We start from the raw sequence: 27,114 nt of genomic DNA on the forward strand, positions 1-27,114 counted from the left end.
TTTAAGCCAATTGGTGTCATGCATCCGGTTCTGACAAGTGGTGTTGGCTCTGGATCTATGCAGGACAGGTACCATCAGATGGTAAGGGAATCAGCCACGCAACTCAAGGAACCCGAGCAACCTCTGGAGGAACCCTGGCTGGAAAAAAAATAAAAAAAAGACAGATTTTTATCTTTATTAAATGTAGAAAAATGTACAGTTGATCCAGAAAAGAAAGAACTTGTAGATCCAGTTCAGGCCTCTGTTCTGCGCTGGTCAATGCCCCCTGCCTGCGTGTCTGTCAGAGGAAGTTCACGGTTCATTGCAATTTAATCAAAACTGCCCTTTGGATGCCACCTAGTGGACAATCATGTGTACTGCCAAAGGACCCACAATAAAATGTTGCTGCCATAGGTAATGAAAACTGTACAACCTTTTCAACACAGGGGGAACCCTTGAAATAACCAACTATCTGGTCTAAGGGAAACCCCTTCTGATTACTATAGCTACAAATCCTAGCACATTAGTGTGATGGTCAGTAGGAAGAATGCTCCTTACACTCGTGGTCATTAGGAAGAGTTAACCCATTACAGATGGCTAAAAAGATCAACGGTGTGAATGGGAACTTATCTGAGGCAGAAATTTCTCATTGCTCAAGAAACCCCTAGCAACCTCTGGAGGAACCCTAGAGTTCAATGGAACCCTGATGTACACTATATGGATAAAAAGGTGGACACTCAACCATCACCTGGACATCCCAAAACCATTGTGCAAACAACCAAGCAAACTCTGTAGAGTGTAGACCAGGGGGGCCCAACTTTAAGAGCGAGGGCCACTTAAGCACCTTGGTAACCAGTCGCAGGCCACAATTAACGGAGCGGACGGATGACAGGTCACGGCTACTCTATAGGCCCTCCGATCCGCCCAGATGGAAGTGGACAAAATATTTTTCAGATTGGAGGTAGGCAGGCGTAAAACGGACATCTGTCGCTCTGTAGAGGTGAATTTGGTTGGGCTGATCGCGTGAAAAGGGCCCAAGAATGCATTCACACAGATGTGCTGCGGTTCACCCTGCTGCGTCTATCCTGCGGGTTAGCTGAACTTTGCCTGTGGCAAAAGCCAGCGCTGTAGAGGAAGCATTGGCTTATGGGGCTCTGCTCCACAGCCACTTTCTTCCTCTACCACCAGCTAAATATCAACACTGAGGCATGGCGGGTCGGCAACCTGTGATCTTTGCATGCCAACCTGCCATTCCAGAGCAGGAGGTCGCGGGTCACATCAGAGGGCTCCGCGGGCCACTGGTTGGCCACCCCTGGTGTGGACCAACATTAGCATATAAAAAGACATATTAAACAGTTCCGCACTTCTCATCCCGTGGCATCATTTTAAAGAATACAACAAGATATAAAAAAGGTAGCGCCGAGTTCCAAAGTGCTTATCTCATACCAAAGTGCAAAAAAGTCTGGAAGAAGATTAAAAGCTACAATCTGGATTCTAGCTTAATGAATCTTATTTGCACATTGGTACGAGATAAGCGCTACCTTTTTATATCCAAGTCTTTATTTGTCGGGACATTACAGTAGCAGCGGGTCTTCACAATTATTTATGGTTTTTTGAATCCTACTGAACATGAATTGGATGAGATCAATTGAATCGTTAATTATGAGCATTACGAGCTAGGGCTTCACATCCATCAGTACCTCACAAATGCTCTTCTAAATGAATGGGAATACATTTCCAAAAAAACCTACAAAATCTTTTGGAAAGTTTTCCTAGAAGAGGGGAGTTTGTAATATGATGGGAAGGGAGCGCCGTGCAAAAGGTCTTGTAATGGTGATGTCCACCAACCTTTGGCCATTTGGTAGTTTTATGCAAATTTGCCTGTTTTTTGATTTAGCACCTCAAATATTTATTTGGAAGCTGAATAAGCTCCTCTCAAATCAGAGACTTCAACATCTACATCACGTCAAACACAAGGCCCACGGGCTAAATCTGGCCCGCCAGGCCATTTCACATGGCCCTGGCACCTCCCTCATCTCTGCCCCACCTTGTCTCAACAGAGAGGACAACAGAACTACTCTGCCAGATCTTGCGTTTGTCCATGCAGCCACAGCACCCCTTCATCTCTGCCTCCCCTGGTCTCCGCATACTCCAGCCCTCCTCTGGTCCTCCTCCAAACCTTGAACTTCCGGCTTCCCAGCTGTGGCCCTAGCTTCTGCCTAGCATCAGCACAGGGCAAGAGGGGTGGCACTGACGTAATGAATGGTGGGGGGCTCTTGACTTCCGATGGTGGGGGGCTCTTGCCATCTGATGTAAGGTGGGGTGCTCTGGACATCCAGTCTTACAGACACAACCAGCACTTTGAGGGCAACCATAATGCCGACGCAGCCCATGATGAAATTGCATTTGACAGCCCTGATCTACAGCAAACATACAAGAACTCTGACATTTCAAGATTAACTCATCTTTATTAAAAAGGTGAAATTACAAAAATGTATCTACTTAAAATACTGTTTTATTTGTGATCCAACATTAATTAGCAATACAACTATCGGCAAATTTCAAGGTAACATATATATTTATAGTTCCACAGGACAGAATTCCAAATGGCTCATTCTTTAGGCTAAAGCAGGAATACAGAGGCATTTGCAGAGAGAGAAAGAGGGGGAGGGGAAGGTGCATACAGCATGAGATCGCATTTTTAAAAAATATTTATGAACATTGCATCCATATAGATATATATTTATATAGACATTTCTGTATATATTTTTTTTTATTTAGAAAAAAAAGTTATATGTAGCATAGTTCACAGACTCTTGTTCCTACAAGTTGTAATACAACGTAAAAATAACACACGGAAAAAAACAAAAAAAAAAAAACAACACACATTTGAGACAAAACAATATTCAAAAGGCATCTCACGAAATTGGAGCCTAATGCACTGGTAATGTATCAACGAAGGAAGCGGTTCAAATTATAATCCAGTATCTAACCAATGGATTAAAATATAGTATACAAAAAAAAAAACGTATTTTTTAACAAGTCCTTTCAGGCGTGTCCTGCAATATTTTTCAGTAAAAAATAGAATTTGCTGCATTTACAGCACTTCTCAAATGCTGCGGCTAATACAACATCTGTTCAGATATCTAATAAAACAGAACTTTGGGGGGGAGACATAAGATGCAGTCTGTCGATAGCATCAACATAGATATTTATGTTTTTCGAAGTTCCCTGTACCATAGTTTTATTATCCACCAAGAAACCAGACGGACGCGTTTCGCCCAGCCCACAGACAGCAAAATGTGTCAAGGTTGAGGTTTCTTGGCTAAGGCATGTAGGCTATAGCCGATCCTCATACACAGGTTATGGTTTCTGATTGGGGGACCGGAGTTTCCTTTTTTACTGTGCACATTACTCTGGATAGGCACATTGACAGCCTGCACCCTTTCACTTGTGGATCATGGGAATGGAATCCCTGGCTTTGAGCGGCATTCTCAGCTCAGTCTATAGTTTTATTATCCGTTGATCTTGCAGGTACACGTTTTAGTTTTCTCCTTTTTGTCACTTGTGGACCACCCACGGTAGATTTTCTCGATTGCTTACCAAGTACATGAACTGACACGTCTGGGGTGTGCAAGCCTTGGGCCGACGGCCTTTCACGCCGCGATCACACACAGCGGAAGCCCAGCGGCAGGTACAGCGGACTCCACGTCCAATTGTTCAGTACACAGGCAGAAGGGTGATCTGCCTATGTAAACAAAGCAGATTTGCCATTTTGTCAGTAGGGAAGACACAGATCCCGTGTTCCTGCAAAGCAGGGACATGGATCTATGCCTTCCCTTAGTAAAAGCCCCTCTCCCGCAGTACACCAAAACACTGGCTAGGAACACATTTAACCCTTTGATTGCCCCTGATGTTAACCCCTTCCCAGCCAGTGTCACTAGTACCAGTGCTTATTTTTTTTAGCAATTGTGCCAACCTCTATGAATGCCACCCTTTGCTGGACAGCTTGGCCCGGTAATGGAAGTGGAAAAACAAATCCATCTGCCTGCAAGATCAACAGGTGATAAAAGTATGTTACAAGGGGGGGGGGGCAGGCTCAGAAAAATAATAAAAGACTGTATAACGTGTAATTTTTAATTTTGCCCATAGTTCCACTCTATGTGTAATCATCGCACATGTGCTGGAAGAGCTGAAATCTTCACCTTATCGAAGCACCAAAGTTAATTAAAATATTACGGGTGAAAGAATAAGCCAAAGACAAATTTATAATTACCGTACACAAAATTATAATAGGCTTTTTTATTTTATTTTTTAAATATACAAATTTAAGGATTTAAAAACTTTACCAGAAATAAAATAATTACTGTGGTACCCATTATGAGAATACTTTAGTTACATGGTACATTATACACCATTTTTTTTTTTCTTTTGGCATTCATTAAAATTTTCAATTTTTTTCCCCCAGAAACGTTGGATTTTAGTCGCACAAACCAAAGCAATGCAGCTGCTTTTAGGCTGCATTCACACTATAGCGTACTGAATCGCGGAGTTTTGTCCCGCGAATTGCGGCGGCAAATAGCGGCGTTTTGTACCGCGATTGTGAATGCAGCCTGTGACCCCCTCTATGGAGATGGTTCACATCTCCTAGCCGAACACCGAAAGACGCCTGAAAAAAAGGTCCGGGACCTTTTTTCAGGCGGCAGGCGTCCGGCGTGGAGATGTGAACCATCTCCATAGAGGGCAATGCTAAAGCATCCCTCTGGCGTGTCTGGGCGTCAGCGGCGTTCACACTACAGGCGTATATACGCCTAGGTGTGAACGGGGCCTTAAGAGAAGGCATGGTCGGAGCAGAGAGATGGTCATACAAGTCATTCCAACAGTTTGACACAAGGACAATCGTAAATATGATTACAAGAAACTGAGCAATCTACCACCCACACATTCGAGCAACCTACCAAAATTTGTCCGACTTTGAAATCTAAACTGGGAAAATTGACATTGTCAATAGAGTATCGAAATGGAATTTAATAGGGGAAAATTATATATATATATATATATATATATATATATATATATATATATTTGCTTATTTATCGAATGACCAGATTATGTGCAATCATCTCCTTTCCGTCGACTGAAACTACAAATCTTATACCACCAAATTGTTTTGCGATTTCAACAAAGAATGAAATTGAAACTTTAATTAAATTACCACCAGCATTGTTCACGTAACGCTTCATAATAATGGTAATCGCCCAGCGTTTCTCAGGAGACTCTGAATGAGGAGGGGCGTAAATAGAATACATTAATGCTATTCACAGATATATAAAAGAACAAAAATGACAACAGAAGCTGGTGAGATGAACACAACTACAATATGCACCAAAATACAAAATGAGGAATTCAAATTTAAAATGCATATTAAGGTTCAGCAGAACCATATGTATTTTTTTTTTTTTTGTACAATAAATCTGGGCATCTTTGGCGTTATTAAAAAAATAATAAATTTATTCTTTCATTTTTCTAACCTCTCAATAACCCGAAAAAAATTCCTTGCTTACTGAACCTTCTAAAATGTGCTAGCGAAAAAAAATAAAAAAAATTGAATGATATGCTACCATACACTAAATGGAAGGTAAAATGGAGGCAATGCATTTAGCGAAAATTCAACAAGCTTTATTGAAAAAGAAGAGGCCTCTCTTTCAATGCGATTTGCCCCCTACTAGGGCTTAACTGTAGAATTAATAAATAAATCTCTGATGAAGCCCCAGGAGAGGGATAAAATGCGTCAAGATCGAGTGGAGCTTTCAATAAAGCTCATTGAATTTGCATAACTGAAAAAATAAAAAATAGATAGAATTCCTTGCTTACTGAACCTTCTAATCTGCTAGCAAAAAAAAAAAAAAACACAACCCTATATACAACCATACTGTAATTGGAAGGTAAAAATGGAGGCAATGCTTTTCCAGAAACAAGCTTTATTGAAAAACTGGCAAAGGTTCATCTCTTTCAATGCCATTTGCTCCCTACTAGGGCTTAACTGTAGAATTAATAAATAAATCTCTGATGAAGCCCCAGGAGAGGGATAAAATGCGTCAAGATCGAGTGGAGCTTTCAATAAAGCTCATTGAATTTGCATAACTGAAAAAATAAAAAATAGATAGAATTCCTTGCTTACTGAACCTTCTAATCTGCTAGCAAAAAAAAAAAAAACACAACCCTATATACAACCATACTGTAATTGGAAGGTAAAAATGGAGGCAATGCTTTTCCAGAAACAAGCTTTATTGAAAAACTGGCAAAGGTTCATCTCTTTCAATGCCATTTGCTCCCTACTAGGGCTTAACTGTAGAATTAACAAATAAATCTATGATAAAGACCCAGGTATGTGGTAAAATGCATCAGTGATCGAGTGGAGCTTTCAATAAAGCTGATTGCATAACTGGGAATGGGCATATGGCCGCACATTGTTATATTTACATAGACAACGAATGGTATTGCCTCCATTTTAACTTCCCACAACCAAGGCCAACACAGCAGAATACATTACTGTGCACACCAACAGAAAACCATCTCTTCATTAAATCTTCACATACCTGTAAACTCTGAAATCCATAACCACCGAATGGTAAAATATCAAATTCTATTTCTATTTTGAGTTTTTTTTTTAAAAGTACGTTATTCCTAATAAAAAAATAGTCCTCCGCTCCCCTAATCTAATTTTTATGACCAAACTTTGTGGCACACTCGAGAGACCTAACACCAAGTGCAAAAATAAACGCTTTCATTTATTTTTTTTAAAACTAGAATTCCCTGCAACACTCTACTCATAAATTTTTATTTTGCCAAAAAAAACATATCCACATTTGGTGTAAGCTGTACATTCTAAGATTTTCATAAGCATGTCAAAAATAAAATTTAATATTTGGAAAAGAGGCATTCTATAGGTTTACCATTAAATCCAAGCACAGCAAAGTTTATATTTATGTGCAGTTTAAAGTTTGAAAAAAAAAAAATAAAAAAAAAAAAAAAAAAAAAAAAAGAAAAAAGAAAAAGAAAAAAAAAAAAAAAAGAAAAGAAGAAAAGAGAAAGAAAGGAAAGAAAGAAAAAAAAAGAAAAAAAAAAGAAAAGAAAGAAAGAAAGAAAGAAAGAAAGATAAGAAAAAAAGAAAAGAAGAAAGGAAAAAGAAAAAAAAAAAAAAGAAGAAAAAAAAAAAAAAAAAAGAAAAAAAAAAAAAAAAAAAAGAAAAAAAAAAAGAAAGAAAAAAAAAAGAAAAAAAGAAAAAAGAAAGAAAGAAAGAGAAAAGAAAGAAAGAGAAAAGAAAGAAAAAGAAAAGAAAGAAAGAAAGAAAGAAAGAAAGAAAGAAAAAAGGAGAAAGAAAGTAAAAAAAAAGAAAAGAAGAAAGGAGAAAGAAAGTAAAGAGAAAAAAAAAAGAAAAGAAGAAGGAGAAAGAAAGGAAATAAAGTAAAGAAAGAAAAAATAAAGAAAAGAAGAAAAGAAAGAAAAAAAAAAAAGAAAGGAAAGAAAGAAAAAACACACAACCACAAAAGTAAGAAATACAAATTCTATTAACACCCTACCTACACCCCCTTGACCTTATTGTGCAATATATTTTTTAAAGGAGCCCTTTGGCAGCATATTGATAAAATTAGATATTTGGCAAAAAAAAAAAAAAAAATACTAAAAACGCTTCCAGTATAAAATTCCAATACCTACATTGAGTGAACTGGTAGTTGTGAAGTATTTACAATAAAAGGCTTGGACAACACAACAGGGCATGCTGGAATTTGTAGTTCCTCAGTAACCTGCTGTGCTGCTGGATATTAAAATTCCATGGAAAAAAAAAAAAAAAAAAAAACTGAAAATAAATGCTTATGTCCAGTTACATGGCCCATAACAGCCACTCAGGGGAACATAATGAAGTGGGGAATTTTATATTAATTAATATATATATATATATATATATATATATATATATATATATATATATATATATATATATATATATATATATATATATATATATATATATATATCCCCCTTTTTTTTATGGAACAAGCCAAGAGCCAATATCACATTCTAAATTTTCCGGGGTGCAGCATATCAGACAGTATATCTAGGCTCCTCTATACTCATAAAATACAATCATAAAAGATACTTTCTTCCAGTTTATGCTTAACAAAAAAAAATAAAAAATTTCCAGATTCAAAAACTGACCAGACAAAAATAGAAAATCATAGATGAGCATATATTTCGAGTACACACCCAGCCTGGGTTCATTTTGGATGTGCTTGCAGCAACGCAACTTGTAAGAAAATAGGTTGAAGCTCAGTAAAAAACAAAAACACACCGGTTTGTATTTTTCGTGTCTTTTTGTAGCGTGAATCACATGAGTAAGGAGCTGGTTCTGCCAACAGTCCAGAGAGAGAGAGAGGGGGGGGGGATTACCATGGCATGGGCTGAACGTCTTCTAGGCAGAACTGGGTGGTGAAGAAGCATGGAGATAAGGCTGAAGGATCAACTTTCTTTGGTGCACCTTGAAAAAGCCGATGCGGCAGAAAGTTGGAAAAATTCGAACCCGTTGCAAAACTCAGGACCATGCAACGTCCATCCGGCACGAAACAGGCGTCGCCTACGGTTTCCCTCTTTGAAGCGCCTCATCCTGGCGACGCGTTACGCCTCCAGTTTTTCCTTCTTTTTGTTCTTCTTCAAGAAGGACGGAGTGCGGAATTTCTTCTTCTTTTTGTTGGGGGATTTGGAGGGAGAACCCTCGGGGGTCAGTTCCCCTTCGATGATCTTCTCCGTGGTCCGGACTGTGATCTCCACCGTGTCCCCGACGCTGAGCTGGTGAACGCGCATGGTCAGGTCTTCGTGGGCCTCGTGTCTGACGCCCTCCTTACCGTTTAGTATAATGGGAGAGTGGCACTGAAACAGGGAGTCGTCCAGGGGTTCTGAGAAGGCAGAGAATTTTCAATTAGCAAAAGAAAAAAAAAAAAGTTAAGGGGTTGTAAACCTCAAACATGAAATATGAACAAAGCAAATCCCTCTGTAGCAGGGATCTCAAACTGGCAGCCCTCCAGCTGTTGCGAAACTACAAGTCCCATGAGACTGACAGTTACAAGTATGACTCCCACAGGCAGAGGCATGATGGGATTTGTAGTTTTTAAACAGCTGGAGGGCTGCCAGTTTGAGAACCCTGCCTGTGTGTACTTGTCTCAATCTAGAGCACAAAGTGTCATTTCTGTCTGCTGCCTCCTTCCTCTGCCATCAGCAGGAGTCACTTCTAACAAGTGTTTGACACAATTTTTTTTTTAAAGGTGACAGGGGAGGGAGCTCCAGCACACAGCCTGTGATTGAGAGCCTCAGCTTTGTTCCTGTGTAAAAAGGGGGGAGGTGTCTCTTCCCCCCAATCAGCTGTCCGAGTGTTCCTCAATGATCTCTGCAGTGTGTAATTTCAGCTCCCATGAGGCCCGCCACTTCACTGGGTATATTTAAAAGTTTGCAACCACTTTAAATGGAGCAACCGATACCATCTGACACCATTAAAAGTGAAATGGCCAAAAGATTTTCTAGATTTGGGGCGGAGGGCAGGAAGTTTTAGAACCTCTGTTCTGTTTGTGTCCCCATTCTGGTGATTTGCTCTCACTTCCTTTCCTGGTGTCCATGGTCTCCCAGACAGAAAATGAAAACTTAAGCAAAAAACATACCCCCAGCTCAACCGCTGGTGTCTACAGTGAAAATGCTGGAGACTCTTGTACAGGTTGGGCTCTGTGGTCTCATGCAATAAAGTCCAATGTAGAAAGAAGCCAGCAACTCAATGCTCCTTCTATAAATCTTTATTAGCTGCATGGCATGATTACAGTACAAAATGACGTGTTTCGGCTATTGCAGCCTTCCTCAGGCTGCAATGGCTGAAACGCGTCAGTGTTTTGTAACGTATCCATGCCATGTAGCTAATAAAGAAAAACAATCCGAGCATTGAGTTTCTGGCTTTTCTACAGTAGAAAATAAGGAACAATGTAAAACGTTTTATAGTTATCAGAAATCACCCGGATGGGGGAACTTGCCAAAAGGTGGGAATTTCCCCATTGTGTCTCTGGGGCAGGAAAGGAGGACAAATCTCCCCGATGTGGACACAGAAAACAAAAAAAAAAAACAGAGTTTCTAATCCTTCCCTACTCCACCCAAAGCTACAAAAGAAAAAGGGGTAGATCCACAAAGAAAGTACGCCGGCGTATCTAGTGATACGCTAGCATAATTTCAAAATTCCCGCGTCGTATCTTTGTTTTGAATCCTCAAAACAAGATACGACGGCATCTGGGTTAGATCCGACAGCGATACGTCTTCGTACTCCTTCGGATCTTAGATGCAATTTTTCGACGTCCGCTAGGTGGCGTTCCCGTCGTAATCCGCGTTGAGTATGCAAATTAGCTATTTCCGACGATCCACGAACGTACGACCGGCCGTCGCATTCTTCTACGTCGTTTCCGTTCGGCTTTTTCCGGCGTATAGTTAAAGCTGCTATTTGGTGGCGTACTCAATGTTAAGTATGGTCGTCGTTCCCGTGTATAATTTTGAAAATTTTACGTCGTTTGCGTAAGTCGTCCGTGAATGGGGCTGGACGCCATTTACGTTCACGTCGAAAACAATGACGTCCTTGCGACGTCATTTGGAGCAATGCACCCTGGGAGTTTTGACGGACGGGGCATGCGCAGTTCGTTTGGCGCAGGGACACACTTTATTTAAATGAAACACGCCCCCCTACTCGCCGCATTTGAATTCCGCGCCCTTACGCTGCGAGATATACCCTACGCCGCCGTAACTTACTGCGCAAATTCTTTCAGGATTCAAAGAATAGCAAAGTAAGTTACAGCGGCGTAGCGTATCTCACATACGCTGCGCCCACGCAGATGTATGTGTATCTGCCCCAAAATGTTTTTCCACCAAGGATTGGTTTTTGGTAGACACTGGAGAACTAAATAGAGCAATTCCTCTGTGGATAGAGTAAGGGAGGTTTATAACCCGTTGTTTTTTGCCATCTGTCCCCAATTGCAGATTTCCCTTCACTTCCTGTCTAATAGCCACAACAGGAAGTGAGGAAATCCCTCCAAACTTGGAGGTCGCCAGAACTAGTGTCCCTATTGGAAGTTTTACAAGACAAAGTTTGGGATATTCAACACTTTCAATGATTTCAGTAAACAGGACAAATAGAGAGGGTGAATCTCTACAAACAGCAATAAAAAGCAGACAGGGGCTCCAATCCCTCTCCACTATATCTAAAGCTAACAAAGAAAAGGTTTTGCTTTTATTTATACTTTCAAAGTATATCTAAAGACAAAGATATTTTTTCTTTAATTTCAGAGGCTTAGTTATGATCCTTATGCTGATCCTTAGGATTAGATCCTCTGCCAGGTTTTTATTGCTGTGTCTCCAGGTTAGAAAGGATAATTTTTCAGTGAACAGAGCGCTGAATGGAGTTTTTCAGTAAGAGTTTCTGAAAGTAGGGTTGCACCGATGCAGTTTTTTTTATCGGCGAGTACCGATAATTTTGGTCAAGTACTCGCCGATAATGAGTATCAATACTTTGCTATGCGATTTGCGTCAAAACAAATAATGTTTTTTTTCCACTGCAAAGAATCACATGCGATTTGAACGGGAATACGGTGCAATTCCTGTCCGAATTACATGAGATTTCCCACGCTGCTCCTGTGTGTATAGAAATGGAAAAGCGCCATCTAGTGGGCAGTTTGAATAAAATGGTAGAACTCACAGTACATATCTGGCCCAATGCAAAAATCTTCATAGGTGTCCTGGTCTCGCCAATGAAAGCAAATCACAGGTGCTGGAGGTGCTCACAGGGATAGAGGAGATGTTGTGGGACTCCATGGGTATAGGAAGTGATGTCAGATTGGAGGCAAACCACCTCTACATCTCCTCCAGCCCTGCGAGCGCATCCAGCGGCCGTGATTTGCCATCATCGGCGAGATCGGGACAACCATGAAGATTTTTGCATTTGGCCAAATATCTACTGTGAGTTCTAACAAGTGATATTAAAGTCTTGTTTTTTATCTTTGGTTTAGAAATAACAAACACGTCATACTTACCTGCTCTGTCCAGGGGTTTTGCACAGAGCAACCCGGGTCCTCCTCTTCTCGGGTCCCTCGCCGGCTCTCCTGACCCCTCCCTCCTTCCCCCACGGCAAGCAGCTTGCTATGGGGACACCATTCAGACACGGAGCTATGGCTTGGCCCCTCCCTCTCCTCTTATTGGCTCACTGATTTATTGAGAGCAGCAGGAGCGAATGGCGCCCACTGTGTGTCTCAGCCAAACAGGAGGGAGAGTCCGGGACAGCCGAGTCTTTCGTGCTGGATCGAGATGGGGCTCAGGTAAGTATTAGGGTGTCTGCTGCGCACAAGGTTTTTTTTATCTAAATGCATTAAAGTGGAGTTCCACCCATAAATATAACATTACATCAGTAGTTTTAAAAAAATGTCATTAGTCGTTTAAGAAAAAAATTTTTTTTAGATGCCTTCAAAGTGTTGTTGCTAGGCAGAATAGTTAATCTTCCCACTTCCTGCACCTAGGTGCTTAAGCTTCCTAACCTACACCGCACAGACTCCTGGGAATGTAGTGGGTGTAACTTTCCAGGAGTCTGTGCACTCCCCATTCTCGAAGAATCATGTGACTTGGACAGTACAGGTGCTGAAACCTGCGAGATCTGCAAGGCTGAAATCCAGGAAGTCATACAGTCTGGCTTCATGATGCCCACATTTAAGATGGCCCCAGTCAATTTCTATTTTATAAAGTGTCTAAATGCTGTAACAACCTAACAAAACTGACCTTAGTTTACAGACTAACTTTACTAGAATACATTAAGCTTGTGTATTACAGGGGTATTTATATATAAAAAGTGAAATTGTGGCCGGAACTCCGCTTTAAGATAAAAAACCTCCTGCTTTTAGAATCTCTTTAATAAACGGCCCACTAGATGGTGCGCGCACACACACACATACACATACACAGGAGCGGTGGGGGAAATCGCAGGCGATTTGGACAGAATTCATAACACATTCCTGTATAAATCAGATGCAATTCTTTGCAGAGCGATTTGTGTCCATTCATTTTGTATTGACGCAAGTATAAGTTTCAGTATCATTTGCTCAAGTACCGATATTCGTGCATATGCTTGGCACCGGCTCCGATATTGGTGCATCCCTTTCTGAAATCAAACAGCTTCCACTCTTATATAGTCAATATCATTTCAGTTACACCAACTAAAAGAGCAGAAACTAAAACATTTGAGTCTGCCAAAAATGACCGCACCAATTTTCAGAAGCATAATGTCACACTTTGGATTACTGTACAATGCATTTTACTTTTAAATGTGCTAAAAATGGAAAAAATTAATAAATAAAAAAATAAAAAAACAAAGAAGAAAAATAAAGTATATCAAACAAATATGACACCTCTAATATCTTCACTATATTACCAAAAGTATTGGGACGCCTGCCTTTACACACACATGAACTTTAATGGCATCATAGTCCGTAGGGTTTATTATTGAGTTGGCAGGTATAAGAGCTTCAACTCTTCTGGGAAGGCCGTCCACAAGGTTTAGGAGTGTCTATGGGAATGTTTGACCATTCTTCCAGAAGCACATTTGTGAGGTCAGGCACTGATGTTTGATGAGAAGGCCTGGCTCACAGTCTGCGCTCCAATTCATCCCAAAGGTGTTCCATCAGATTGAGGTCAGGACTCTGAGCAGGCCAGTCAAGTTCCTCCACCCCAAACTTGCTCATCCATGTCTTTATGAACCTTTCTTTGTGCACTGGTGCGCAGTCATGCTGGAACAAGAAGGGGTCATCCCCAAAATGTTCCCACAAAGTTGGGAGCATGAAATTGTCCAACATGTCTTGATATGCTGACACCTTAATAGTTCCTTCACTGAAACTAAGGGGCCGAGGCCAACCCCTGAAAAACAACCCCACACCATTACCAGCCCCCTTTCACTGATTTGGACCAGTGCAAAAAGCAAAGTCCATAAAGACATGGATGAGTGAGTTTGCAGCGGAGGAACTTGACTGACCTACTCAGAGTCCTGACCTCAACCCGATAGAACACCTGTGGGGTGAATTAGAGCGGAGACTGCGAGCCAGGCCTTCTCATCCAACATCAGTGCCTGAATGTGCTTCTGGAAGAATGGTCAAACATTCCCATAGACACACTCCTAAACCTTGTGGAAAGCCTTCCCAGAAGAGTTGAAGCTGTTATAGCTGCAAAGGGGGGGGCAACTCAATATTGAACCCTACGGACTAAGACTGGGATGCCATTAAAGTTCATGTGCGTGTAAAAGGCAGGTGTCCCAATACTTTTGGTAATATAGTGCATTTCTAAGCACTAGACCAGAGCAGGCCCACCAGATGGCAGTTAAATACCTGTAGTGGCGGTTGGCGTCGGGGGTGGGGACTGAGTTACAGGGATAGAAGATTCTTCCTCCGAGATTAACTCATGCTCGGCATCTGCAGGGTTAAGAGTGGTGTTAGTTATCATGCGGGTTGTCATGCAGGTTGAGTAGACACAGTGAGGTGACGGATCGAGTTATAGAAATGGGAGACAAACAAAACGTCATCAAAAATGTGACGGGGAGAAGGAAGTAAAAACTTGAGAAGAGAAAATGAGAAGACAAAAGATGTCACTGAACAGACTGGCATGTTATATATGGAAACATAGGAGGGAATCAGAGAAGCATTTCCATAGGAAGGTGACAATGTTATCGTTATAAAGCTTTTCAGGTGAAAGAGTAGAAGACGTCGAAGATGGAAGGAGAGGGAACAACACGAGGGACAAGAAAACAAAACCCAGCTCCAACCAACAATAAATCTGAACACAAATACGTGACTTTTCTTTTCTTAAAGCTGAGCTCCAGCTTTCAGTCTAGCACAGTTGTAAAAGGATCCTCTCCTGCACTAAAATGCAGTCTAACCGTCCCTTGCCCACCCCTTTCATTCACTGGATTTCAGTACTTTTAATCATTAAGGCTCAGCCACATGTGGGCATTGCCTAGAGCAGTCTGCATGCCCCTAGTATATCTCCTACATCAGGTCTACAATCTCCAACCATTCCTGTAGAACAGTCTGACCATCTAATGAAAAGGATGTCAAAACACAAGGACTGCAGGCCGATAGCAATGGCCTGAACTCAAAGGCTCCAGTAAGTAATACAAAACAGGAAAGGTAGACTGAGTTTCTAGGAGTGATCTTCTCCCAGAATTCAATGGGGTGCCCTGGAAGACTGGACCCCTTTGCTATATAGATTTTGTATTTATTTTTTAAAAAAGGGACTAGTAGTAATAGTTAGGGTTGTCCCGATACCAGGATCGGTATCGGGACCGATACCAAGCATTTGTACTCTGGCAAATGCTCCCGATGCTTCACCCGATACTTGTACAGTCAGCGGTGATCAGTGCGTGGGGAAGTTGCAAGCAACAATCACCGCTGTATAGATTTAAAAGTAATTTCTCCGCTTCTCTCTTCCCCCCCCCCCCCCCGCGCGGCTTTCAGCTGCTTTAAAATCAGCGGTGATCGATGCTTGCAACTCCCCCACACACGATCACCGCTGACTGTCCCGTGTCCTCCTCCAGCCCCCCTCCATTTTTGCTGCAGTCTCTCTCCCTCCGTGTCCCCCTCTGTGTTTCTCTCTCCCTCCGTACTCCTCCTCCACCCCCTAGAACTGTCAGGATGGAGAGCGGAGTTAGGAGCCGGTAAATCCGGCTCCTTACTGTTCCCGAATGGACAGAGTCAGTAATTACTGACTGTCTATTCACATAACTGAAACATCGTAAACTGTGTTTACAATGTTTCAGTTTATGAATGAAGAGAAGCGGCCGTCTTCTGTCCATTCATTTTCAGCGCAGCTGAGGCTGCTGAGAAAGGGACTGGGGAATCTGTGTCCCTAGTCCCTTTCCCTGTCTCAGAGGGGAGATGTCAGAGGTCTGTTAAGACCCCTGATATCTCACCAAAGCCCCCCAACAGGGCCGATTAAAAAGAAAAAAAAAAATGCAATAAATAATTTAAAAAATAAAATGTAAATAATAATAAAAAAAAAAAAAAAACACACTGACTATCCACTCCCCCCCCTCATATATATACCTGCCGGAGCTCTCTTCCCTGCATTTATGTTACAGAAACACACGCATTGTACATTGTGTACTACTGTAATAGAGTGGGTTATAGCATTTTAAACTAGGGCTTATTTTCGGGGTAGGGCTTATATTGCAGTCCTCCTGGAAAATTACGCTAGGTCTTATTTTAGGGGTAGGTTTTATTTTCAGGGAAACAGGGTATATATATATAAAAAAAAATATTAAAAAATATAAAATAAACAAACGCCACTGTCATGTGACATAAAAAAAAAAAAAAGTATCGGTATCGGCGAGTACTTGATAAAAAAGTATCGGTACTTGTACTCGGTCTCAAAAAAGTGGTATCGGGACAACCCTAGTAATAGTATAGTTGATTTTTTTTAAATGGAATAGTTATAGCAATGGTCTGTCCTTAAAAAAGGCTCCAGTAAGTAATTTAAAACAGGAAAGGTAGACTGAGTTCTTAGGAATGATCCCCTCCCAGAACTCTTTGGGATGTCCTGGAAGACTGGACCTCTTTGTTGTAACCGATAGACTAGTAATAGAACTGATTTTTTTTTAAATGGACTAGTAATAGCAATGGTCTGTCCTTAACAAAAGGCTCCAGAGTAAGCATAGGTGTGTGCAGCCTATTGCATTAGGGTGCCCCCCCCCCTCCAAGTTAAAACACACATGAATGCCACCTGCAGTCACAGGGAGGAGGCTCTGGTGGTGGGAGACAGTTGATGGAGACCATATTATATTACACCCTAAATACAGGTGTAATGTGTTTCTAAGGTTGAACCTAGCCTTTATTATAATGGGAGCATTTACACTGGCGCCCCCAACCACCCACCTGGTGCCGTCCCTGGATAATGCTAATGTACATGGGGTGATTAGAGTGTGCCCAGGCACATCTGGCACACCCTGTGCGCACGCCTATGAGAGCAAGTAATATAAAAACAGGAAAGGTAGACCGTTCTTTAGGAAAGGTCTGTTCCCAGAATTCTATGTCCTGGAACGGGTGATGCACATCATTTTACTGGATAGAGCTTACCTTTTGTCCCGTTATCTTCACCCCTTTGATCGTGTGTCTCCTGTTCCAACAACTCGCTGAATGGATTGGGGGGTAAGGGAGGAGCGTTCTCATCCTCGACGAACTGCATGGGCTGCAGAGGACAAAGAAGAGACATTCATCTCTGCACATAACCGAGCAACAAAGTTGAAAGACAAAAAAGGTATAAAAAAATTAAAAATAAATCCGCCAAATGTGTAATGTATATAGAAATAGTCCCTTAAAGCAGCAACTCTTCTGTAAGATACACACACAGTTCAAATCATACAATACAAATTGAATTGCACCAACACAATATTGTTAAATGTTAATTTGATGATTCAATCTGTTACACTATTTAACAATATTGTGTTAGTGCGACTCAATTTGTATTGTAACAAAAGATGAAAGTCCAAGAAATTGTAGATGCTGACATTTCTCTCAGTGCACGCCTTTAAGCAAACGCCCCGCCCATTGGATCTTTTAAGGGAGAACTTATGGGGTCCGCTATCGCAAACTTGTTTCTGAAAATGCTAGTTTGCCTGGCTGCTGCAGTGCTTCTGACTTTGAGTATCCGGAGCCCTGGCTTTATTCTCTGCACGCTTGTCAGTGACTCAGCCAGCCGAGCAAAAAACAGGCCTTAAAGGGGAATCTATAATGTATTGCTTGCATGGGCATATACCAGAGCTGCACGATTTTGGCTAAAATGAGAAGCACAATTTTTTTGCTTAGAGGATAGATCACAATTCTCACTGTGCAACATCTTTAACATTAAAACAAAATAAAAAATAAATAAATAAATTGGGCTACCTTTACTGTTTCGTTTTTTTATTCATTGAAGTGTATTTTTCCCAAAAAATCGCTGGGCAAATACAGTGCGACATAAAATATTGTAGCAATTGCCATTTTATTCCCTAGGGTCTCTAAAAATAAAATTTTGGGGGGTTCCAAGTAATTTTCTAGCAAAAAATATTGATCTTAACTTAAGAAACAAGTGTCATAAAAAGATTTGGACTTTAAGTGGTTAAACTTCCTGCATTTACACACAGAAGTTTGATCTAAGAAGGAAGTTAGTTACAATGTTTCATGTTCAAAACTTGGCAGACTGCCCGGATTTTTTCTTTACACACACACACACACACACACACACACACACACACACACACACACACACACACACACAGAAGTGTATCCCTTTGATCTAAGGAAGCAAGCATTAGTTACAATGTTTCCTGTTAAAAAATTGTCAGACTGCGATATTTTCTTTTGACAGCTGAGAAAGCAGATAAATAGGTAGATTCAGAAAGAGTTAGGCCGGCTTATCAGTAGATAAGTCGACCTAACTCAGAATCTACGCCAACCTATGTTTAAGCGTATTCTCAAACAGAGATACGCTTAAACATATCTAAGATACGACGGCTTGCGCCGTCCTATCTTAGATTGCAATATTTTGGATGGCCGCTAGGTGGCGCTTCCATTGCGATCGGTGTAGAATATGTAAATGAGTTGATAAGCCGATTCACAAACGTACGCCCGGCCGCCGCAGTAGTTTTACGCCGTTTCCGTAAGGCATTATCAGGCCTAACGTTATTCCATCTATTAGGTGGAACAACAATGTTAAAGTATGGCCGCCGTTCCCGCCGCAAGATTCAAATTTTTTACGTCGTTTGCGCAAGTCGTCCGCGAATCGGGATTTACGTCCACGTCGAAATCAATAGGCCCGTGCGGCGTACTTAGCCGCAATGCACTCTGGGAAATGTAAGCGCCCGGCGCATGCGCATTGAAAAAAAAACGTAAAAAAGTGAGGTCAAGCCTCATTACCATAAAACACGCCCCCCCACAACACATTTGAGCTAGTATGCACCGCATACTTGCTCATTATGAAATACTTACCTTAAAACGAGGTGTAGAGAACTTACCTGGTCCACACAGAGCGAGATGTCATCTTGCTCCGGTGTGTCTTTCGGGTATCGCCGCTGCAGCGCTGCGATTGGCTGGAGCAGCGATGTGTCACTCCCACGCATGCATTGCGGGGGGAATATCTCCTAAACCGTACAGGTTTAGGAGATATTATAGGACATGCCGAAATTTTCTGGCTCTGCTGGCCACAATCCGGCCCTCCTAAAATCTGAAGGACAATAAACTGGCCCTTTGTTTGAAAAGTTTGGAGACTCACGATCTAAAGGAAAAGTCAGGAGGAGAGGAATTGCCAAGCTTATACACATCTGCAGAGCCGAATTAAGTGGTCTCCGGCAACCAGAAATCCACTTACCGCACTTGGTTTATCCACCACAATGCCCGCCAAGACTTGTGACTGGGGCCCAGCGGTCTTTAGATCGTACCGATTCTGCTCCCTGATCTATAGAAGGAAGAGGAGAACAAGTCAATAGTTAGGAATAGTCAATAATATTGACAGCATATGTCCACATCACTAATCTGTTGCACCAACATAACATCCCCAGTCTTTTTATTGTTTTTTTAGTGCCTGGGTCTGTACACCTATGTCCAATATGAGGGGTTCCCAACACCCCTGCACTTAATTCTCAGCTTTGCACACATGCTGTGCTCATTATGAGGGGTCAAGAACGTTGCCAGATCTGTACACTAGATCCACTCATGAGAGGTTCCCACCATCCCGCTGTCAAGTTCCTGGGTCTGCTTCCCTGCCGTGCCCATTCTGAGGGGTTTCTGGCATCTCTGCACTGAGGCCTTGGATCTGTACACCTGCTGTGTCTATTATGAGATGTTCCTAATATCTCTGCCTCAAGTTTCCATGTCTAGAAACGGCTTTTCACATTATGAGGCGTTACCACCATCCCTGTGCAGAGTTCCTGGGTTGGTTTCCTTGGCTTCCTGGGTCTGCTTCCCTGGTGTGCCCATGAGGGGTTCCCACCATCCATTCCTGTGCCGAGTTCACGGGTCCGTCTCCCTGCTGTGCCCATTTTGAGGTGTTCCCAGCATCTTTGCACTGCACTCCTGCTGTGTCTATTATGGGATGTTCCTACCAGCTCTGCCTTGAGTTTCTGAGTATGTAACCGGCTGTGCCCATTATGATGGCTTCCCACTAACCATGAGATGAGTTCCTGGGTCTGCTTCCCTGCTGTGCCCATTATGATGGCTTCCCACTAACCATGTGATGAGTTCCTGGGTCTGCTTCCCTGCTGTGTCCATTATGAGGGGTTCCCACCATCCCTGCACTAAGGCCTTGGACCTGCACACCTGCTGTATCCATTATGAGATGTCCCTACCATCTCTGCCTTTAGTTTCCTGGTCTGAAAACTATCGTGCCCATTTTGAGGGATTCCCACCAGTCCTGCGCAGAGTTTCTGGTTCTGAACCCCTGCCCCACTCATAAGGGGTTTCCACCAGCCCTGTGGTGACCTCCCAGGTCTTAACATCTGCTATGCCCATCATGAGAAGCTTCCAAAATCCCTGAGCTGATGAGAACATACAAACTCCATGCAGACCATGGCAATAGCTGAAAAAATGATCCAAGGGCTAATTGCTAAACCACAGCTCTGCCCGGAACAATGGAAAGTAACAATTCAGTAGTAAAACTGTTCAGTCTTTCCAGAATAGTCAAAGCCTTGCTCGGGACACTGCAATCCACATAGTAAACATGACAATATAAAGCCGGCAGGACATCCTGACCATAAAGCAGCAGCTGCAGGAAAAGTCCAGACTATTATGGGGTGATGAGAGATTCAGGAATAAAACGTCACCTTATTCCTCTTATGCAGGACATCTGTGGGGTTGGTGTTCAACGGGACAAACTGGTTGGGGTCTTCTATTTTAATGGGATATCCGCTGTTCTTGTTCATCTCATTGGACTTCATCCACTGCAATAGAGAAAGAGAGAGGTTATCTGAGGATGGGGGGAGGTGAGGAATTCCGGAGGGGACACCAGGAATGTGCTACAAGAGGAAAAGATTAAAATGTTATATGGTTTCTGATATATGAAGACGACTGGCCGGCACCATTTTTATGGATTTAAAGGGGAACGCTCATTAGGTACTGTATATCGTCATTGCTCAGTGCAGCAAACTAATATAGACTAGTAAAATGTCCAGGTATTCATGTCAGCTCAGAGATCATAGGCCGAGGCCGAAGCCTCGCCTAAAAAAATCCTGCCCGCAGCTCGCCGCGATCCTGGGAAAAGGCCGCGGCTTCGGCCTAGTCCGCGGAGTGCCGGTCCTATGAAAAAAATAAATAAAAAAAAATCTAAAAACATAGATTTGGTCAAAATCTGAATCGATTTGACCTCGCAACTCGATTCACATCGATTTTTTCCCCCAAGCCCTAGCGGGGGGTGGGTGGGTGTGCAACCTGTTACCTCTGGAGGAGTGTGCAACCTGTTATCTCCAAAAGGAGGGAGGAGAGAGGACAACCTGTCACCGGCTCTTTGTACGTAAAGTGACCACAGAGGGAAAGGGAGCAGCGGTGCCCAGAGAAGGGGAGCTTATAGGTTCCTTTCATGTTCCCTGGGAAATTCTGCATCACATATGTGAGACTAGAGCTCAGCTCACCGTGATCTTAGTCCTTGGACTCATCTCGCCGTTAAAGGACTCCTCAGGAACCCGGACCTTCATATACGTGTTTGGCGAGTTCAGCCACCTCGTCTTCTCCCTTTGCTGCTTCTGAGCGAGGAATTTCAGAGGAGAGCACGGCATGGACTGGTCGTCCTCAAATGTAAAGGCCGTGACCGTAGCGGGGATCTCTACCTCGCTCTTGTGGCGCGGTTTATCTCGTGTCAGCGGCTGCCTGTAAGCGAAGCCGGTCCGGTAACCCTGTGGAGGATGGAGAGAGAAAAATGTTCAGATGCGAGCTGTACAGTAATGGGTCAGCAGGGCCACTTTTAAACCCGAGAACAGAAGAAAAAGTAACATATTGCAGCTTATCAGGATTTAGATGTAGTGGCTGCATTAGTTTTATTTTTTCAGGATTCCCCCTACTCTCCTATTGACAATCATTGTTTCTTACTGATAATCAATACGTCCTATTGATGACAATCAATACTTAAAAGAGAAATAAAATACTTCCTACTGATTTTTTGTCAACGTTCCTACATATGAATACTTCCTACTGAAGCGAATCAATATGGACTACTGACAACAATCAAGACTTTTTTTTTTTTAGGACAACCAATAGTTATCAGTGCAATATAAAGAGATGGGTGTACATGTGTAGAAGAACTTCACATTGAGGACCGCCAATCACTGACTCCGCCCACCGAGGACTAGGGGTGCAACGGATCAAAAAACTCACGGATCGGATCGATCCTCGGATCAGGAGTCACGGATCGGATCATTTTCGGATCAGCAAAAAAAAAAAAAAAGACAAATCTTGTTACACCCACCAGAGGTTTAGATTTCACAGTTCTTCTCAACACAAAACGGAGCTTATATGCTTAAATACAGTGTTTGGAAATCCGACGGACTGTTTATTGCTAATGTGACAGAACACCTCTGATTTTCACATTTAAACAGTCCGTCAGATTTACAAATACTGTATTTAAGAGTATAAGCTCTGTTTTGTGTTGAAATAACTGCATCTCGCAATACTTATATGTGCAGCCAAGTGGAAGTCGCAGCCCCATGTACGAAAGTGGTGTCACCAGTTCCCTACTGTGACCTGAACTATCCCAATCATCAGATCCCTTTAGTGTCATTGATCGGCGGGCTGAGTGTCTAGTGAAAATCCCCCCTACATGCTCAGTCCATACAGATCCCCCCGATCGCCTCCTCTCTCTTCTCTGGCAAGCAGCAGGACACCCGGTGCGGCAGCGGCTCCCCGTGTGGATTCCTCAAGGTGCAGCATGGAGCTCATCGCTGGGCTGTTAGGAGTCAATGACATATTGAGCTCAAGTGCCCACAAACTTCCGAGGAGCAGCCTGCATCCCCCGCGCCGGGTGGACCTTGATGGCCGCCGCTTCGATAGCTAGGCCAAAGCCGCGGCCTTTCCTATGGACCGGGAGGCCCGTGGATCGCCGTGTGTCCCGACCCGAAGGTGCTGATCCATACGGATCAGTTGCACCCCTAGTGACAATACTTGATGTGTTCCCACTGTCATATGGCATTCTTGTGCCACAGTGCCTACACACCGTCACGGTTTTATCCACTAAACTCTTTCCTTCATCATTATATTTGACATGGAAGACAAAATGCTCCCATACAGGGGATTTAAATGACGCGGGGCATTCAAGCTCCTCCGTTTGCCATTACCACGCTGTGTGTGGACTGAACATGTGCAAATTATTATTATTATTTTTTTTTTTAGAAAACAATCCTCGGATCACGTGTGTGCGGTTCGGATCAATCTTTTTTGGTTCGGATCACGGATCAATGACGATCCGTTGCACCCCTACCGAGGACTGCCAATAACTGGCCCATCCATTGAGGACAACTGACATTTCTACTAGTGACAATACTTCCTGCTGATGACAACCTATACTTATAGTATAAAGCAGGGTCTCCAAACTTTCTTAACAAAGGGCCAGGTTACTGTCCTTCAGACTTTAGGGGGGGCGGGCAGACTGGGCAGTCAAAGCAGAAAATGTCCCATCATTGGTTTTAGTGGAAGGAATAGTGCTCTATTGTTGGCATCAGTGGTAATGGTGCCCCATGGTTGATAATAGTAAAAGGAATAGCACCCCATCATTAGTGTCAATTGGAGTAATGGTGCATCATTAGCACCTCATCATTAGTGGCAGTCGTGGATAGAATAGTGCCCTAAGGGCCTATATATATATATATATATATATATATATATATATATATATATATATATATATATATATATATATATATATATATATATATATATATATATATATATATATATATATATATATATATATATATACACACATACATATACACACACACACTATTTCAATGTTGAAACTCTAATGTGAGAACCTACAGAAAACACTAATGTGAAAAGAGCTTAGGAACTCGCCCAGGACCCCAGTAATCCATTTTCAGCAGCCCATTCCCAAAGGTAATAAAAACATAAATAATAAAAAAAAAAAATGCTGCATTTTCTTTTCCCCCAAATTCCCTTGTAAAATCTTCAGCACTCACCAGGTTGTCCAGCATTCTCATGAGCGATTCGAACTCCAGCTCCCCTACTTTCCACTTGTGCTGGCCTTCCATGTTTACCCCTCCCCCGCCAGTCGCAGCCAACGAATGCGTGACGGCTTTATACTTCTCCAGGTCCAGAAGGAGGAGGTTGTCGATCCCTCCAGAGCCGGCCAGAGCGTGGACCTGCAGGAACAGGGAAGGCAGGTGTTAGCACTAACTGTTTGAGAGATTGTGAGAGTGAAAATATATATATTTTTATACACACACAATATATATATATATATATATATATATATATATATATATATATATATATATATATATATATATATATATATATATATATATATATATATACATATACACACACACACACATACACACACACCTCAAAAAATAACAGGAACACTTTGAAAACATATCAGATCTCAATGGGGAAAATCTCATGCTGGATATCTATACTGATATGGACTGGGTAATGTGTTAGGAATGAAAGGATGGCATGAAATGAAAATTATCCACCTACAGGGGGCTGAATTCAAAGACACCCCGAAAATCAAAGTGAAAAAATTATGCAGCAAGCTACTAAATTTTGTTGAAAATTCATTGCAACAACTCAGAATGGTACAGTCGTTCCCTGGGTTAGGAACAAGTTAGGGACTGTAGGTTTCTTACGTCTAATTTGTTTGCAAGTCGGAACAGTACATTTCCAAGTGTAGCTCCAGCCTGTGCAGTGATGTGGGATGTTCCGGGTGCGTCTGCGCATGCAGACATGTTATTTGTGGCTATTGCGGCCATGCAGTACTGCAGTGTGGGACGTGTCTGGGACCAATGTGGAGCGCAAGCGGCCGGCAGTGACGTCACGCCACCACTGTTCGTAAGTAGGAGTCGTTGGTAACTCGGATGTTCATAACTCGGTGACTGCCTCTGGGACACCATCCGTCGGGGTCGGATGGTGTCCTGGGGTATTTTCCTCCCAGATCTGGACCAGGGCATCACTGAGCTCCTGAACCGAGGTGCAACCTGGCGGCGTCAATGGACCGAAACAAATTCCCAGAGGTGTTCTATTGGATTTTGGTCAGGTGAGTGTGGGGACCATTCAATGGCATCAATTCCTTCATCCTCCAGGAACTGGCTCTCGCCACATGAGGCCGGGCATTGTGCACCAGGAGGACCCACTAATAAGTATGTACATCGTGAGTGATATGAATGTTAAAGAGGAAGTAAACACTGATAGTTTTACTTACTCTTTATTCCCCTGCAAAGTGAAAGCATAATGGGCTACTATGCATCACATACTGGCCCATTATGCGGCACTTACCTGCCGGAGCCGTCACTCATGGTACATATTTTCAGTACATATAGGTAAGCCTTATTATAGGCTCACTTATATGTAAAAATGTCCTGGGCGGGGGGGCGCTGTTTGACAACTACCTTGGACCTTCTATACCATCAGGTACACTCTGACCATTCTCAGGTAGAGGCATCTTTTCCTACATTACTTTAAAATTCTGCATTGATGACATCTGGGTGGAGTGACCATATAAAAAGGAGTTTAGTGTTACCTGAACTTCACAGGCCAGCTGTACATTGAAGATGTAATGGAAAGCTTCCTCCAATGTCTCTCCCAAAGCCATCACCCCGTGATTCCGCAGAACCAGGACCTGCACACAGAAAGCCAATATGATGTCAGGGAATATTCTCTGGGCTTAGGATGGTCAATACGATATGTACAATTATAGTATAATAGCGTACAATAAGTACGATTCAAGTACAATTATATGCAATAATTATGTACCATGCAAGGATAATACTATACAACAGGTATGTACAAAGAGTATAAAACTGTACAATAGATTCATATCATGCGAGTACAATCTGGTACAACAGATACCTAGTATGTCAGTAAAATATGTTACAATAGGTACGTACGATGCAAGTTGAATAAGTATGTAAGATGTCTGTATAATGTGGTACAACAGATATATACAATATGAGCACAATACTGTACAATAAGTACGTATGAGGAGTGTACAAGGAGGTACATGCAGTGCGAGTACAAGACTTCCCAAAAGATACATCCCAAAAGTACAATAGATGTGTACCATTAGTTACAAAAGACCGTACCATGCAAGTAGAATACTGTATGTTGTACAACAGATATGTACCATGTGCGTACATTACTGTACAACAGATACGTACCCTACGAATACAATACTGTACAGACAAAGTACAATAAATACGTACCATGTGAGTACAATACTGAATATATACATTCCATGCAAGTACAATACTGTACAAAAACAATGACCATACAATAGGTACATATGAGTACAATACTGTATAATGGGTATGTACCACGTGAGTACAATGAGAATACAATACACACAATAGTCAATACAAAGTAGAATGTCAGTACACCACCACACAATAGGTACAGAGGGAGAACAGGAGAGGTGGTATCCTGCACATAAAGTACTACTACCAATACAATACTGCTGGTACAGATCATGTTGTAACATATACAGTAGCCCAAACCAGAGGACACACCATTGTTTCCAGTGCAGGCTTGAGCCCAATCCAGAAGAAACGCATACATGTACGGGAACAGAAATCGGACAAATCATACCTTGGCACTGGGGCCCAGAACTTTCTGCAGCTGGATTCGCTCTTGCTGCTCATCCAGGGAGCCCTGGTAGTTGTAGTAAGCAACATCCCCGAGGATTAACGCCTCCTGAGAGATGGGGAGGATGCCGCATTTCATGGAGGAGACCTGAAATTTAAAGAAGAATCTGAGTATCGATCGTACACAGGACTTGTATGCCCATCAACTTATTTCTCTTCTCTTGTTGACAATCTGACCAACAGCGGGGAGT

The 27,114-nt window shown here is 42.3% G+C and overlaps 1 protein-coding gene across 2 annotated transcripts in view; it reads right to left on the bottom strand.

Annotated features, from left to right (window-relative positions):
* Positions 1 to 8,209: 8,209 nt before the first annotated feature.
* ADD3 (adducin 3) overlaps positions 8,210 to 27,114 on the bottom strand; it is a 141,962-nt gene continuing 123,057 nt past the window's right edge. Inside the window, exons 8-16 of one of the 2 annotated variants that reach the window (XM_040361645.1) lie at positions 26,868 to 27,011; positions 25,804 to 25,902; positions 24,239 to 24,421; positions 21,683 to 21,943; positions 20,879 to 20,995; positions 19,429 to 19,515; positions 17,160 to 17,271; positions 14,418 to 14,501; positions 8,210 to 8,933 (exon numbers count right to left, since the gene is read on the bottom strand). In XM_040361645.1, coding sequence (XP_040217579.1) covers positions 8,656 to 8,933; positions 14,418 to 14,501; positions 17,160 to 17,271; positions 19,429 to 19,515; positions 20,879 to 20,995; positions 21,683 to 21,943; positions 24,239 to 24,421; positions 25,804 to 25,902; positions 26,868 to 27,011 — 1,365 coding nt within the window. In that variant the 3' untranslated portion in view covers positions 8,210 to 8,655. The remainder of the gene's footprint in view (positions 8,934 to 14,417; positions 14,502 to 17,159; positions 17,272 to 19,428; positions 19,516 to 20,878; positions 20,996 to 21,682; positions 21,944 to 24,238; positions 24,422 to 25,803; positions 25,903 to 26,867; positions 27,012 to 27,114) is intronic. The other variant, XM_040361646.1, reaches the window with a different exon arrangement.

The sequence above is a fragment of the Rana temporaria genome, chromosome 8, assembly GCF_905171775.1.
Source record: "Rana temporaria chromosome 8, aRanTem1.1, whole genome shotgun sequence".
Lineage (NCBI taxonomy): Eukaryota > Metazoa > Chordata > Amphibia > Anura > Ranidae > Rana > Rana temporaria.